Below are 16,000 nucleotides of genomic sequence, written 5' to 3'. Positions count from 1 at the left end.
TAAGTTCTTCTTACCCATTAATTATTTATGAGTTTTTGCGGGTAAAACGTATGCCAAGGGCAACGATAAGAGTTTTTCCCATAAATTATGTTGCTGCCAAAACACGAAAGGTCATTCAATGATAGAGGCCAAACTTTTGGCTACATTTCAGGGTTAAATGGTAATAAGTTTCAGGGTTGAACCGCTTCTAACTGAATTCTGCCCAAAGGTGTCTATGAATTTCTAATACATTTCGTGGCTCTAAACGCATAAATGCTGTTTATATTGGCCGATTGAAAATCAAACATAGGTGAGACTAATTATTAGTTATCTAACTCAATTTAAATTATAAAATAAATGGGAAATTATCGTTTACCAACTAGCAGCGAATTTTCATGCTGGCGGGTTCGTTATTTACTCAATGTCTAGTCTAAAGAAAAATATGGCAAGCGAGCAAACTCAATGAAAACATGCTGCTCAGATGAAAAAGTTCGGGCCAAGAACAACATCATTAAATCAATATTAAATGAGCAAAGTTTAAAATTTAAATTTAAATTTCATCAACCTTGAAGTTAACTAAATGATCACAACTCATATGCGGCGGAAAAGCCAAAGGAGGGTACCTTTTAAGAACTTGGCCAAAGTTCAACGGGTGTTTCGCAACTAAATTAAGTTGGTTTTTGCCCAAGTGTGTACTTGACGAAAAGTTTTTCAGTGCTCTACATGCTTGTCCTGCGTAATTCAAGTTATTAATTAAGGGTCAAGTGGCATGCAACAGAGGCACTGGCGGTCACATGCTTTCTTAAGTAAATTAAGAACAGTAAAGGGGGCATTTTAACAATAGTTTGTAAATTATGAAGTAAAATATTTATTTGTACATCTCAAGAACTAAACTCATTTGAAGTTCGTTTCTTTCCATATTTAATAGTCCGATCACTCTTAATTTTGATTTGTAACCAACTGCTCCGGCGAATGGCATTATTTTCAGAGCAGACTATCAATTACTTAAAGAAAATAATTAAAGCTGCGTGACATTTTTCCGATTTCGCAGCCTCACACATCTCGGCATCTTGGGTTCAATAGTAGGCCGCCGGCTCAATTACAAGCCAAAAAAAAAAAAAAAAGGGAAAAATGTGGAAAAATAAGGCTTGCAGGCCAGGCCGTTGACGTTGGGTGAAAACACAAGTAAGGCAGCAGAGCAGCGCCAACTGATCAATTATTCAAACAGCATCGAACTGGGTCATGATGTCGAATGGCTCGAGCCGGAGCAGCCACCCAAGCAAAGTGCCCAGGGACACAGGGATGCAGGGATGCAGGGATACAGGGACAGGCGGAGTCTGCAGAGTCTCAAGAAATGAGATTCTGCTGATTGAATTGAATTTCGACAAGGTCGGAATGATTTCGGGTTTTCGTATTGCGCTGTAATTAAATTTTCTTACCAAAATCCTTGCTTGCCAATATTTCCCTGGCCAAACAATTAAGAAGCCAAAGCGAAGCGAGACAAACTGGACAGGCGAATAAATGGAGCGAGCTGCCTCAATGGCAAATTAAATAACGCGCCTAAAGTTTGTACAATTGATGCGATTTCACGCAACGCAGACCCCGAGGGGTTGAAAGGTCGAAAACCCCTCAAAAATAAAGCGTGTAGAAGGAAAATAGAAAATTTTGTCTACAAAAAAAGGAGCAAACTTTGTGGCACGACACGATAACATTGAATGAAAATTGAGAGCGGAGCTAGAGCAGTGCCCACAAAAAATATAAAGAAAAGCGAAATTGAACGCGGGTTGAAAAAAAAGGCAAAGCCGTGTACAAAAATATTTGGTAAACGTTGAAATTAAATGAACCGAAACTGCAAAAGAAAATAATCCTAAATAGACCGACCGGTGGAAAATCAGAGCTGAAATGAAAAATTCGTGAATGAATACACGTTGATGATCAGCGGAAATGAATGAAATCCATTTCAGTCAAAGACAACAAAATAAGTCCGTGATATGTGAATAACTTTGAATTTAATAAGGTAATCAAAACACGCTAAACAGACTTTCCTAATGTAAACAAATCAAATACACATATCTTTAAAACTATTTGATAAAAGATTCAATTTCCACCCATACTTATGTATACTTTAAGTTGGACAAAAAATGCTGCATACATCAGGGCGCAGCCAACGAATTTAATCTGTTTTTGCCCCACAGAAGCCCAACACACAAAAGCCTAGTACTAGTACGGAAAATAATAGAAAAGCGTATAAAAAGCGAGCCCCAGGAGTTGGGTACGTTGATGCGTTAAATTTAAACAAATAAACAGCAGCAGACCCAAATAAAAATCGTTTGCAGGCATTGCCCAAATTGACAAACACAAAAAACCTGAGCCATTCCAAATGTGTGCGCCCGTGTGCCCATTGAAGGTACACACTCACACACATATATGTATATATATATAACAGAAGTGAGTATATATATAGAGCGGAACATAAAACGCGAAATGTGTGATTCTGGGTCAAAGACACGGGCGGCTAAGCAAACAAACCGACTCACAGACAGATGTAATGGAACAGCCTAGACAAGGACTTGCATAATTTAAATGTGAGTGTGCGGTTTGCTTAGCGCCTGGAGATCTGCCGCACCCACACCAATGCACTCAGAAAAATAACGCAAGTGTTTAAAAATACATTTTTGGAAATGGTGTTAAAACATCTTTTTAAGAATATTTTATACTTACTTACTTACCAGATATCTGTCTATTTTAAATTATATCCAAAGATTTATCTTTTTTAAGTTTTCTTAAGCCCTGAACGGTTATTTTTTCTCAGTATTGGACATCAGCGCTAGTTGGCGAAAGGAAACAGCCACTCAAAGTGTTGTTGCGGGCACCAGCTGCTAGATCCTTGTGCTTAGAGCTTAGCAGAATCGCTCTCTGCCTTTATCTTTCCATGTGTGCGTGTTGATAATGAGCCATTCCGCACGTATGTGTATGTGTGGGTGTAAGTGGGCGGGTACTTATCACATATGTGTTCTGTGTGGGCCGCAAGAATTTATAGCCTACTTTATGGCTTACTAATGAACTTTCAACTCTGCGCTTAGAGCAGCAGATTTCCAGGGATGCCAGTCGTCTACATATGTATGTAAATATGTTTATACCCACTAGCCGGGTTACCCACTAATGGATTTCATGTACTCCCCCACTTGACGACCTTGAACACTTTAAAGTTTAGGGGCGAATCGATGGGGAAAACAATTTGTAGGCTGGCAGTAAAGACGTTTATCTATCGCAGCAAGCGGAACACATTTCAATGGTTTGTTTTTTTCCCCCCATTTTTCGTAACTTTTTCAGTTGTCCAGGCTCCATAAATCGCTCAAACATGGCAAGCAAAGTAAAACAAATTGAAAGGGGACCAGAGCCCAAGGACTACAAAAAGTGCAGCAAGCTAAACAAAAAGCGGGAGAGAGATGGAAATGAAAAGCTCACAAAATGGAGTCGTAAAGCAAATGGAGCGGACACACACATACACAGACGCTCCGTTTCCGGTAGCCCTTGCATGCATATGCAACCATATTTATGATGCACCCGCCACGCCCACTTAAATGGGCGGACACGGGAATCGAAAGATTTCATCGTACAAGTGAGCCGAACTAACTACAATTTTATATCGTAAGCCAACAACAACTGTGCGTTTTGGTTTTAGTTCTCCAAGCAAATGTGTAACTTTGAAAATAAACTTTAACTTCGATTTGGATTTAAGCGACAAATATAGCTATTTGGATGCTCCCTGCTTAAAGGTTAAAAAAAAGGATTATAAAGAACCCTGATGAGCAAAGATTCGCTTCCATAAGCCTTTTGATACATATATGTATCTAAAATCAAAGCATCCCAAATATATTATATATTAATAAGCAATTTTATTCTCCTCAAAGTTGAGAGTGCTCGTGCACTGTCTAACATAAAATAATAACATTTAATTAACAAATATTAAAAAAGAAAACAGCAATACAGCGCGGAAAAAGCAAATTAATTGAAGCTTGTCAAAGCTGAGAAGCAAGGCGCAGATGAAATTCCCAACTCATTAAAAGGCAATTTCTCTCCATTATACGGAGGGCAGGACGCAGAAAACTCCCAGGACTCCCAGGACTCGCAGAATACGCAGGACTACATGGTAGCAAGTTAGGAGCACCAAAGACATCGAGAAGCGAGAATCGAGAATCGAAACAAAACAAAACGAAAGCAAAAGACAAACACTCATGAGTGGCTTTTCACTTGCGTCTGCTGCTTTCTGCTCTTGGACCCAAAAATCAATAGCGGGCAAATTTTTATTTATAGTCCTTTTTTTTTTAGGTTCGGCCAAGGGGCAGGCATTTGCCATTTGCCTCCGCCTCCGGTTGGGTTTTCATTTGACTTGGCTTGCAGTTCAAAGGCTGGACGATTCCTGCTCCTGATTCCGTTTCGAGGTCAGCGCCACCAGCACCACCACCACCACCACCGCCTTGTCCTGTCAAGTGCCACTTAGACCCATGTGTGTGTGCGCCTGTCAAGAGGTCCTTTCAATGGGGTATTTTCTCTACTTTTTCAGCACGAGAGCAGGACAAGGAAAATCGAGCATTAAGTCGATAACTGGGCGATTAGTTAAGTTTTTATGTGGGTAGGCTGAAAGTTTTGATGCCAGCACCGCCTCCTGTCAATATTCATTTATTACTTGTCCAAGTTAAGGAACACAAAACAAAATTGGGTAAATACGTGGCCAGCAAACTGTTGGTCAAATGTAAAAGCCCAAGTGGCTGAGCAATTCCGTAAGAAAGCGAGCTTCATTTCACAAAAAAATAAAGGAATTTCAGTAGCGCCGAAGAAATTTCAATAAGCTAAGGAAAAATTCTTGGGAAATCAATCAATCGGCTCAATCGGCACAACCAGCCTTAAAATAAATGTAGGAAAAACCTAAATGTTGGCACTAAGCCGAATTTATACGCTTTTACAAATCAGCCAGCATGCGGCAATGAAAAATAAATAAATAAGTTGCACCCCGAGCGGTCCACAAACTATTCCACTTGGAATGGACACGCCGATTTGGTTGGCCAACATGTAATACACTCAATTAGGCCAATTCCGTGCACCATATTTATGGCCTCAAATATTTTTATGCCAGCCAAATCGATGGGGTATGGGGTGAAAGCTGACCGCCATAAACTAAAGCGGAACATTCTTGCCACTTCCGAAGGGCCATAAAAATCGAAGCCATATAAATGAGCCCGCAGAGCGGATGTGGCAAAAGAATATATAAAGTACATATAACTTAAGTTGGACAAATTCTGACTCCCACTGCACTCGAGTGTCGTCCACTTGGACAAACTGATTAATTGCCACTCGACGAGCGATGGAAGTGGACCAGGACACCAAGGAGGATGGATCCTGGTGGGCCCTAATCCTGCAATTCCCACGGTTCAGTTGTTGTCGCTCCTCTTTTTTGCTGCTCTTTTTTTTTTTGCCTCATGCAAATTACAAATTTTGTCGGCGGACCGCGGACTTTGGTCGCCTTCTGTTGGCAGCGACAAAAGTTGAAATAAATTTAATTATTTGTTGGACCCGCAATGCGGTAGCGTTAGTCCAGCTCCATGGATTGGCATTCGTTTTGTTGTCCCTTCTTTTTTCGTATTCGTATTTCGGTGATTCTCGGTGGCTGTTTAGACTTGGATAAGCTGAGCTTTAGCAGCAAACGATGATAAATTAAAAAGGAGACATTTATTTAAGAACATAATCTTTGTTCAGAGAGATAAGTGGATGATATTACTAGAATACCCGTTTTATTTGAAGAGCATATGCATTTTGGTTTAGCTAGCCCAAGTCCTTAAAATTAAATGTATTCCTTAACTTTAAACTACAGCCTTGAGATGTTCAATTGTTCAGCACGTTTTATTTCGTATGTTTAAATTTGCTTTTAAAGCTTGTCTTAAAGTGCAAACATTCGAATTATAATGGTTTATTTAAAAATGAAATGGCTCGACACTCAATTAATCAAAAGCATGCAGACACATTTGGGTTAATTGAATTACGAAAACCACTTAAATAGCACTGCAGATTGGGTAATGGCAGATTTGATTCTCATTCAGCTCTCGTCCTGCGTCCTTCGTCCTTCGTCCTTCGCCCTTAGTCCTTCGAAAACCATTGTCATTGTGCGACGGCGGACCTAATGTGATCCGCATAATGAGCAACTTGAACTGCATTTCCGCAACGAAACTCATCGCTTTGAATGGCCAACTCATTTATTTGGCTTAGCCGAATGCAAATGGCCGTCGTGACAAATGACATGCAATTTTCAAGCCCAACAGAAATGCAATTAAAACAAGCAGTTAGCCGGCGGCAAAGGACATGCCCCCCACAAAAAAAATTAGGATACAAGTGTGGGAGTAGCTTCAAAGGGACTTGAACACTTTCAGGGTCTGGGCGAAAAGGTGGCCACAAAGCCATGTTAGAAACATGGCCACAAAGGCGTGGCGAAGGGGGTTTGGGGGGAGCTGTGACAGCACCAACATGTGGCTGCAGTTTTTTCCTTCTATTCCATTCGTTTTTTTTTTTTTTTTTTTTTTTTTTTTATTCGGCTTGGACAATGGCGTTGCCTGGATTTTCATGTCAGTCTAAAGCTGAGCCGCAAACAAAGCGTTGGCCAGGCGGCCAGCAGACCAAGTGCGATAAATCCTCGGAAACACAACACCCAAATACTGAGTGGGTGGAATGGGTGGCCCCGTGGAGAACAGCAGTTGTATATGTATACATACTTAAAAACACTTTTATGTAAAAGATTCGTCTGGCTCCCATTGCGTGCAGTTTATTCGCCTGCGGTTAAATTGTATTAAAAATCAATTTGCAATGCCTTCGTGGGAATTCAATTTTCTGTGACCGAAAAGGCCTCAGGATCAATTGGATTTCGGGGCAAAAAGTATTCAACTTTGACAGGCATGGCAAAAAAAACCTATTAAGAATTTATTTTGCAACGTGACATAAGTAATTATGTTTTTAAAATAAAATCCATATATGTTAATGGTTGTTGTAATACGGAAACACTTTGAACTGAAGCAAATGAGAAATTATAAATGTGTAAAGCTTGAACAGTTTCGATTGATTTCAGATTTATTTAATTAGTTTTCATCCGCTTTAATATTGCCATATGACCTAGTTTGCTCAAAACCATCTGTTGTTAACTAAATTATCTAAATATAAATGCAAAGTTAAATATGAGCTGTCATGGCGGCTAGCCAACATAATTAGCTAAAATAAATAAAAATAACTATTTCAAGTTTTAACAAAGCGATAAAATCCTCAAAGATAGAGCTACCAGTAAATACGGATTTTAATTTAACGTGAAACGGGGCTGTTTTTGTGCAGTGAATTAAATTAATTGGCCAGCATATTATCAAATGCACACGAGTATAAATGAAATGAAATCTGTTGCAGTCACATTAAGGAAATATACGTATAGACATGTAAATTAATATGTAGATATATTATCGTTGATGGAAATTGATAGCCATAGGTCACCGATAAAACCGCAAACAGAACCACAAACAGGCCAAGAGACGAAAGCCCCGGATGCATATACAGGACCTCCATCTCCTCCATCGCCTCCATCGCCTCCATCTCCTCCTGCTCCTGACGACCCTCGTCCCCCATCCTGGCCAGCATTGTGGCCATTTGTCGACGGATCGGCCAGCACCCATGAACAATGCAAATTGAATTCCAATGACGAGCTATCAATGATGCGTGGCTCAAATTTGCAATTCGTGTTTTGTCGCTCGGACGGAAACAATCACAGAGCCCAATGCCAATCAAAACAGAAAAAGCAAAAACTGTTGACCAACAACTGCGATTACAGGCAGTTATTCGAAGCAGCAATAATCTTTTTGTTTTACACACATTAAATACACAGCTCTCTTAAATTTGACTCTATGTTACAAGTTTGCCATTTTAAAACTATATACCTAATTTAAACTTTATGTTTAATTACAATTGATTATTAAATGGTTTGGCCTAACTTTTGATAGCCGAAATGAGATCCGCCCCAATTAAAAAGTTTTGCAAGTATTCCAACATTTTAATTTTAAAACTTTGAGGCAAAATGTACAACATTTGATATGAGTTAGGTTTCTCTGCCCTTCAGTTTAAATTTAATTTCGTATTACTTTTTAAAAATTCCCACACCAAACAGTGTTTAAAAATCAATACATGTCGACCTAACAGACCGAAAATTCCCATTTGCATAGGTAATATTAAATGTATTTTGCTCAGGCCACAAAAAAAGGTCGCAAATGCTCGCCCGGCTGGCATATATAAATAGAATGGCAGAACTCATTAGCAAATATTTGGCCTACTCGCAGCCACGCCCAGCTGAAAAATGGATGGCTGGAGAAAAAAAAACACTTAACACCTGGCCGCAGGTGAATGGGAAGGACGACCAGAAGGACGAAGGACGAAAGACAGCAGCCGTAAAGCCGCAAAAACCCGAAAAGGTCGAAACGAAGTTTTGGCAAATCGTTTATAAATCGCTTAGTTGGCAATGCCATTGGCAAAGTCCAGGTGACTGCAAAGTTGGCCAGTTGGCAGGAGGACAGCCGCAATGCGAGCTGAACTGAGTGGGAATAAACGAAAGCGATTCCCAATCCATGGATAGCACCATTTCCGGCTTGTAGCTGCGGCAAAGGGTGAATAATTTCCCATATCCGCCGCATGGCGATCCCGTTTCCGGTCGCTTCTCCATCGCGCATATCCTTTGGCATTGGGGCGACAATGAGAAAGAGTTCCTGCCCCTCCCCCACTGATCCGAACGCAGTAAACTTTTCCCGCACGCATGTGTGTTTGCTTTGGATGGCACCCTTAACCCTTTACCCGCAACCCGCAACCCCTTAACCCTTGAAACCCCGAAGCTTGCCAGCAAAAATTTCAAACGGAACGGCGTGCCTGTAATTGCGGCCCATTGTCTATTCCAAATGACTGGCTTTGAGGTAGGTCCATAGCGAACACACCCCTGGACTCTTTCTTTGAAATCGCCGAAATTTGCGAAACTCCTTTCATTGAATGTCGTATTGAAATTGAATGGGAACAGTTGCTGCTTGTCGTTCAATGCACTTGCTTCAAACGTGTTTGAGCCAGACGTGGCGGTGCTGCAACTTGCTTGAGTTGCAGGGGAGGTGTCCAACATGCTGGATAAGGGTGTCCAACCAGTATTGTCCTTACAGCAGAATATCCCTCTTTCTGGGCCTGTTGAGCTTCCCCTTCATACATGTTCTTGCCAGAACTTAACCTCCCTATGTTTTCATTCCTTAAAATACAATGTTGCTAAAATTCAATCCAAACTGTCATGATTTAAATATTTACATATAAGGTACAATTTATTAAATTTGAATTATATTTTATTTTATTACCTATAAGCATTTAAATATCGGTGGTTCAAACCAGTTGAGTTAAGTTTGATTTAGTGATTAAAGCGCTGTCTTGCTCGAATTATAAATAAATAAAGGAAAAAGCATTACGTGCATATTTAAATGCTCTTTAAATGCAAGCAAACCACAAAATTAAAAAAAAAAACTTTAAATTACTTTAAAATTACCGAACTTACTTAACCATCTCGCCACCGGAATGTTTTCCTGGCCTCCACATCGATCTGGTTTTCTTAACAAACAATTCAGCTTGATTAAATTTTAATAATAAATGCGGCCACCTCTTTAAAACAACATTACAGCCAATGACCCACATTCCTGTGTGTTGCAGTGGCGAAATGGCGAAAAGGAAAATCCTCGGGCCGGCTTAAGTCTAACAGATTTCGGCTAACAGCCGCAAAGTTTTTAGCCGCTTTAAGAAGCGATGAATAACGGCAACACAACTTTTGTTGTCCGAGGACAATGTCTGTGGGGTTTTGGCAACAAACAACAAAATAATGTAAACAGTGGGCCCAAATGGGTGGGTGGCAAACGCACAAAAGTAGGCTTCATTCTAACACTTAACATGCTCGTTAAATGTCAAGAGGAAAGTGGCTGAAAAGTCAATGACCAGCCGAGGATTTCCCACACCCGCCCTCTGTTGGCGAAAAACAAAATGTGAAAAGTGTAATAACAATAGCAAAAGTTTGTTGTTTTCTTTTTTTCTTTTTTTCTTTTTTTTTGGAGTTGAATGAGCGCACTTAGTTAGCGCACGAAGGGTTTTCCATGGTGTTGAATGCGAATTCCATTGCACTCTTTGCCAGTGAAAAGTCCTCCTCAGGATTTTCCAAACCCCACACCCCCCCTCGTATCGTGACATGTCCCAGGCCGCGGAAAAACAAAAAAGAAATGTGATAAATTTTCGCGTCCGCTGGGGAAAATGTGGAACACCAAACACAATCATTTTGGTGTGGCTTGTTATACGTCGCGGTGGGGAAAATGCAATTACAATGCCCACATTTATATTATTTACGATTCTCCGGGGCTCACTCATTATTTATGTTCCGTCAATCTGTCCATCAACACATTAACTAAGCACACCCACACCTGCACTCACCTGCGGGAATTCAGACAAAGGATAACAAAGTCATAGCCAAAAAACACAATGGCCCACGGAATGGTGCGGGGAAAAACTAAATTATATATTTAACCATTGCAATGCAAATTTTCCGAGCGAATAATAGAAGGGGAGAGCGGCGGAACCAGGTAGCATGCCGCCCATTTTTCTGGCGCATCGTAAAAGTGCCCAGATCCAAACCGCACTCAAAGAAATTATGCGAAAACAAAACTGCCGTGTTAGGGAAAATTCGCAGGAAAAGGGGGAAAAGTGGAAATTGGGGAAAATGCGAAAGGAAAAAGGCCAAAAGGCAACACGCACACATGGAATGCGTGTGTGTGTGGGGGGTGGAAATCATAAAAGAAAGGCGCGATGCCAGCGACGCGAATGAGCAAACAGCCTTAATAAAAATTTCATTTCCTTAATCAAATGCATTATCAAATTACAAAAACAAAGGCAACATCCTCGGAGATCCTGGGCGTGGCGGCATAAAAGGAAATTTCGCTCTGCGGCTCCTGCGGTTGCTGGGCTGGGAAAAGCAAAACAAAATGAAAGGATGAAACTTCCACCTGCCCGATGACAACCGACAACGCATATCCTCGATATCCTGGCACTGCCATGTGGAAAGCTCAGCCCATTTAAGTCGAGCAGATAGTGCCCGAGTGCGAGGCCAGATATACTTGGATTATGCGTCTCAGCAGATTCAGACCAGATAATTCACTGGATTTAAGAAAAGCACAGTGATTTAGGCAAAGCGCCGCAGGAGCCTTGTCACTTGCCGTTTTTAACTTATTTATTTATTTCGTTTTAATTTTTTATCGAGACCTTCTATAACACCTCCCTAATGAAACCTTTAAGACTTTTAAGTTTATGTATTATAGTCGTATCAATGGCTTTTCTTTATTTTCTAACCCACCTGAAAAAAACCTTAAGTCTATAAGCAGCACAAAACAGTCTTTATTTTAGCTGTGCGGCCATTTTTGGCCAAGTTATGGCGAAAACGCCGATTGAAAATATCAGATTTTTTTACAAACATTTTTTTTTTCGATTTTTTGAAACAAAATAATCCGTATTTTTTCGATAGCAGTAAAAGTAGTTATCCAAAAGTGTCATGCCATACCTCGTTGAATTCGTAACAAAATTTCCTATCGATCCATGTACATACATTGAAATGCTAATTTTTTGCCATTTTTCGCAAATTTTGATGATGGTACCCCGTATCGAAAATGCAAAAATTTGTCAAATTTTTTTTTTTTTGGAAAACCGAAAAAGTAGGGATAGACATAGTAAGCTATGTTTATTAGCAGCACAAAACAGTCTTTATTTTAGCTGTGCGGATCCGATTTTTTACAAACATTTTCTTTTTGATTTTTAAAGTAAAGTCAAATTTGAATTTAGTTTTATTGCTTGAACAGTTCCTCTATAATAAAAGCATTTCAGTATTTGCCAAATAAGTTCTATGTAACTCACTGCTTGTTGTCTAGGAACAACAGCAAATTTCTCTGCATCTGGTCTGTGCACTTCAGCCAACTTAGGCTTAGATTGTGTGAAATTCTTAGTTGCGGCTGCTCGGTAACCACCCATTGTTACCACCCACTTAGTAGCCCCACCGAGGCTTTGAATTTATAAGTGCACTCCCCACAGTTCCGGCAATGTTCTCCTATTTTGCCCACTTTTCCTCACTTTCCCTCACTTTTCCAGGCGCTGGATTCGAGGCTGGTGCTCGTTCAGCCAACCAATAAACACGACGCTTATTTCGTTATAAGCTAAAAAGTCAATGATTGCATTTGCATTCTGTTAGATTTCTGCATCGAAATTATGCCAACGTCTGGCCCTGGCTCTACCGCCATCTCCTTCCCTCCAGGGCCCTCCATTTGCGTACACTGAAAGAAAACGTACCCTACCTTTCAAATGATGTGGTTAAAAAACATTAACAATTAATTATTTTATGTAGGTAAAAACGTAGTTTAATTTGTACATTGTATTGATATTGTACATTGACATTGTGGAGCATACAAGTTTTTAACTTTTTACTAAGCTTATTTAACTATATTTAAATTTTGCAAATAACATTCCTAAAAAGTTATGTTTGCTTTCATTGAATATTTTTAATACTCTTTTATTCAAAATTTTCTTAAAAATAATAATCCCGAATTGCTTCAAAAAATCTTTCATTTTCCCTTTACATCCGTTTATCGTATTTTTAATCCAAGTGTTTTGGCCGTCTGTTTCGCCTGTTGTTGTTGGAAGAAGGGGGGGTGGGTATTGGGTGGCGGGTGGTTGTGGGTGGTGCTGTCAGTTTGTGGGTGGTGGTGGTGTTTTATGCTGGATGGGTGCTTGCAGTTCAGCTCGGCAGCTTGGCAGCCTCGGCAAGTGCAAAGGCCTTTTGCGTGGCAAGGAAATTAGAAATGGAAATTATTATCGTAATTCGTAATGTTGCTGCTGCTGCATTTGTTGTTGTTGCCGATGTTGTTGCTGTCCGTTGTTGTTGCAGTTGTTGCTGTCCGTTGTTGCTGCTGCTGCTGCTGCTGCTGCTGTTGTTGTTGCCGTCGTTGTTGTCTGTTGCTGTTGCTGTCATGTAATTACACAGCACCCAAACAACCCGAAGAGCGTTGATTGTCGTTATTAGAAGTAGTTTGCTGCTGCTCTTCTGCTTGGCTCCACTCTTGTTTTTGTTGCCCCAGCGAATCGTGCTTCGTCCTTCTGCCGCCGTATCCTTCCTCTCCACTTCCACTCTTTGGCCTCCATTCGAAGGAAATTTATGTGGCGGAAGTCCCCCAAAATAGTGAATGTGGTGCAAAATTCGACTAGCAAGGAGACTAACTTGTCGTTAGAAGTCGGCAAATAGTTGTCCTTAAGGGAAAGTTCTCAAGGGTGAACTGAAGTCGCAATCACTACTTTTTATTTACAATTCAATTTAAAGATATTTCTAGAATGTAAGGCAAATTGTGTTAATATTACGAAAAAAGTTGTTCATTCCTTTTTAATACGAAACTCCTAATAAGAATATAAATGTTATTTTTGTACTACAAATATTAAAACCATTGTTCTTCAAAAAGTATAAGACTGTAAAATATATCAATAAATCCTTATACAAATGATCAACTAATTTTGTAATATTTTGTAATAATTTATAATTATTTAATAGTCCTTTTTTATGTTTTACGCATTAGTAAAAAAATTAAAAATATTAAAGAGTTCTCATGAACAATACTTTAAAAATGCAACTGTTTCCTATTTAGGTTTTGGGTAATTAAATCCTTTGAAATGATAACTTCCGCGGCTTAGTCACTCGACTCTGGTTCATTGGCCTCGGATATAGATCATTTAATATTACCAAGGATACTTGCCCCGTAGTCATCGCTGCAGAAGGGGTAATAGTCGCCCAGGGACAATGACATTGCGTCGGAGGAGGACCCAGAAGCCGGCAGGACGAGGCCTAAATATATAGGCAAGGAGTGCGAACTTCAGGCAATCGATAAAAGTAGCTGCATATGCAATCGGGAGGGCCGAAAACAGGGCCAAGCACTTCCGCTATCTATGCAAAGAAAAGGATTCGAGAAGGCGAAGTGGGCGGGGCCTTTGGGGGCTGGGTGTCCTGGTGCAGCAAAGTTTGCCTATCGCTTCCGCTTCGTCCTGAAACGCAAGTGTTGTCTGCGATTTCCACTACCACTTCCTTAAGACCCTTGAAGGCGAAACGGGAAGGTGAAATAAAATAAAATTAATTGCCTATCTTGTTGTTGTTGGACCTGGTTGTCCTCTCGACTTAACCTGTTTCCCTGCCATTTTCTCCCGCCAGCGAAATGGAAAATGCCGCCCATTGATTTTGCAACGGCCAACTGCCGAAAAGAACATGGAAAAGAATAAATAAATTCGTATTTGGCCGAAGCATTCGCCCCCGTTTTCCCAGACTTTATCTCTGGATTTTAATTTCCAGGCGGATTCCGTCTAATTGATTCAATTTGTATTCATTTTGCATGTTTCCCCTTCGCTGGGTGCGTAATTAATGAAAATCCAAAATTCTGATATTAAGTAATTTACATTTATATGACAAAATTGTGCCAAAGCCGTAGGAGTGCAGGGCAAAAAATTGAGTGATTTTGAGGCAGTACCTTATCAATTTGGAAATATTTAATCAAACTTCTGATTAGATAATTGTGAAGAATCACAATTCAATATGTTATTACTAAAGTAGCCTGTTCACGAAGAACATCGGATTGATATTTTCAGGTATTAGATAAGTTCACGGAGAACAGATGTATAATTTAAAAGACAGTTATTATTTAAGTTAAAAAACCGGGCCCGTGCGTATTATTTTGGCCACTAGTGTTATCTGCGATCGTGCTGCCTGCGAGTATTCCGGGCACTTGCGCACTTTTGCAATAACTTTTATAGAAAGGGTATACAAAGTCCGATGACCTTTAAGTGGTCTAATATTTGTTAGATTATCAACGCAACAGCGTAAATATACCATTTAGTTTGTTTTTTCCCACCAACCAATGCGGTTGTCGCAATGAATACAAGAAGTAAAAGCGCTTTAAAATCCGCTTTGAAGGTATGCAATATTTATGCATAGAACATTAATCCTATTGCAAACTTTTATTTTTTCAGGCCAGTCACGATTTCGATAATATAATGTATTCAAAAATGCTGGAGCTTGAAAATAAGCTAAGAGAGACGGAATTGGAATTGGCAATTGCCACCGAAAAATTGGCTATATACGACGACAAAATTAAGGACAAGAACGAGATAATTGAGGCCTTCAAACAGTCTAACAACGTAACCAACCGAATCGTTAAAAAACTAGAGGAGGAAGTGTCCACCTTAAGGCAAGAAAAGATAGATAGAAGCCAGGAACTTGAGACAAACACGAATAATTCATCAGATACCAAGCTTAAATCCACCATTGTTTTTCTTAAAGAAGGTCTAAAAGAAAAGCAATTAGTTATAGCTCACCTCGAAGCTCAGATTAAAGAGAACGCTAAAAAGGATAAAGAGAACTCAAAAATTATTAAGTCTCAAATAGCTTCCCTCCAAAATCAAATGAAGCAAAGCACTGAATCACTGGAAAAAAATAAAGTTCTTATATCTTCACTCAAGGCTCAAATAAATGAAAAAGATCAATTAAATTGTAAAAACATAAAACTTATAACAAGTCTTAAGGCTGAGATCAAGGAAATAGATGACCAAAGAACCTTTTTGATGCTGGATCTAGGCTTGGAAAAATGTAAAACGAAGGAAAAGGATGATCAATTAAACAATCAAGCTGCTACAATAATGAATCTAAAAACTTATCAGAAAAAACTGGAGGAAACACAAAGACGTATACCCTCAGAAAGTGAAAGCGAGCCACAAATATCCAAAACTTTTTAAACAAATAAGTTTAATGAAACGTATTACTTGTTCCATATTTCCCTATATTACGCTGTCAATGTAAATAAATTAATTTTTATATCGCATACAAGAGTATTGTACATTTCAGCTTTTTGTCTGTAAGTGACGCCAT

General features: G+C 39.6%; 1 protein-coding gene and 1 long non-coding RNA gene across 2 annotated transcripts; both read left to right on the top strand.

The window, feature by feature from the left end:
- Window positions 1-3,144: 3,144 nt before the first annotated feature.
- LOC120321572 lies at window positions 3,145-3,728 on the top strand. The gene is made up of 2 exons (XR_005561270.2): window positions 3,145-3,601; window positions 3,665-3,728. It is a non-coding gene; the product is annotated as an uncharacterized LOC120321572 (long non-coding RNA).
- An 11,238-nt stretch (window positions 3,729-14,966) lies between these two features.
- On the top strand, window positions 14,967-15,953 carry LOC6533939 (CAP-Gly domain-containing linker protein 1). The gene is made up of 2 exons (XM_002094603.3): window positions 14,967-15,049; window positions 15,106-15,953. The coding sequence occupies exons 1-2, from the start codon at window positions 15,008-15,010 to the stop codon at window positions 15,865-15,867; spliced, it is 804 nt and encodes a 267-aa protein (XP_002094639.2). The 5' UTR covers window positions 14,967-15,007; the 3' UTR covers window positions 15,868-15,953.
- The last annotated feature ends 47 nt before the right edge of the window (window positions 15,954-16,000 follow it).

Source organism: Drosophila yakuba, chromosome 3L (assembly GCF_016746365.2).
Source record: "Drosophila yakuba strain Tai18E2 chromosome 3L, Prin_Dyak_Tai18E2_2.1, whole genome shotgun sequence".
Taxonomy (NCBI): domain Eukaryota; kingdom Metazoa; phylum Arthropoda; class Insecta; order Diptera; family Drosophilidae; genus Drosophila; species Drosophila yakuba.
The sequence above is the reverse complement of the archived record's forward strand: the minus strand, read 5'-3'. Positions and strand labels throughout refer to the sequence as shown.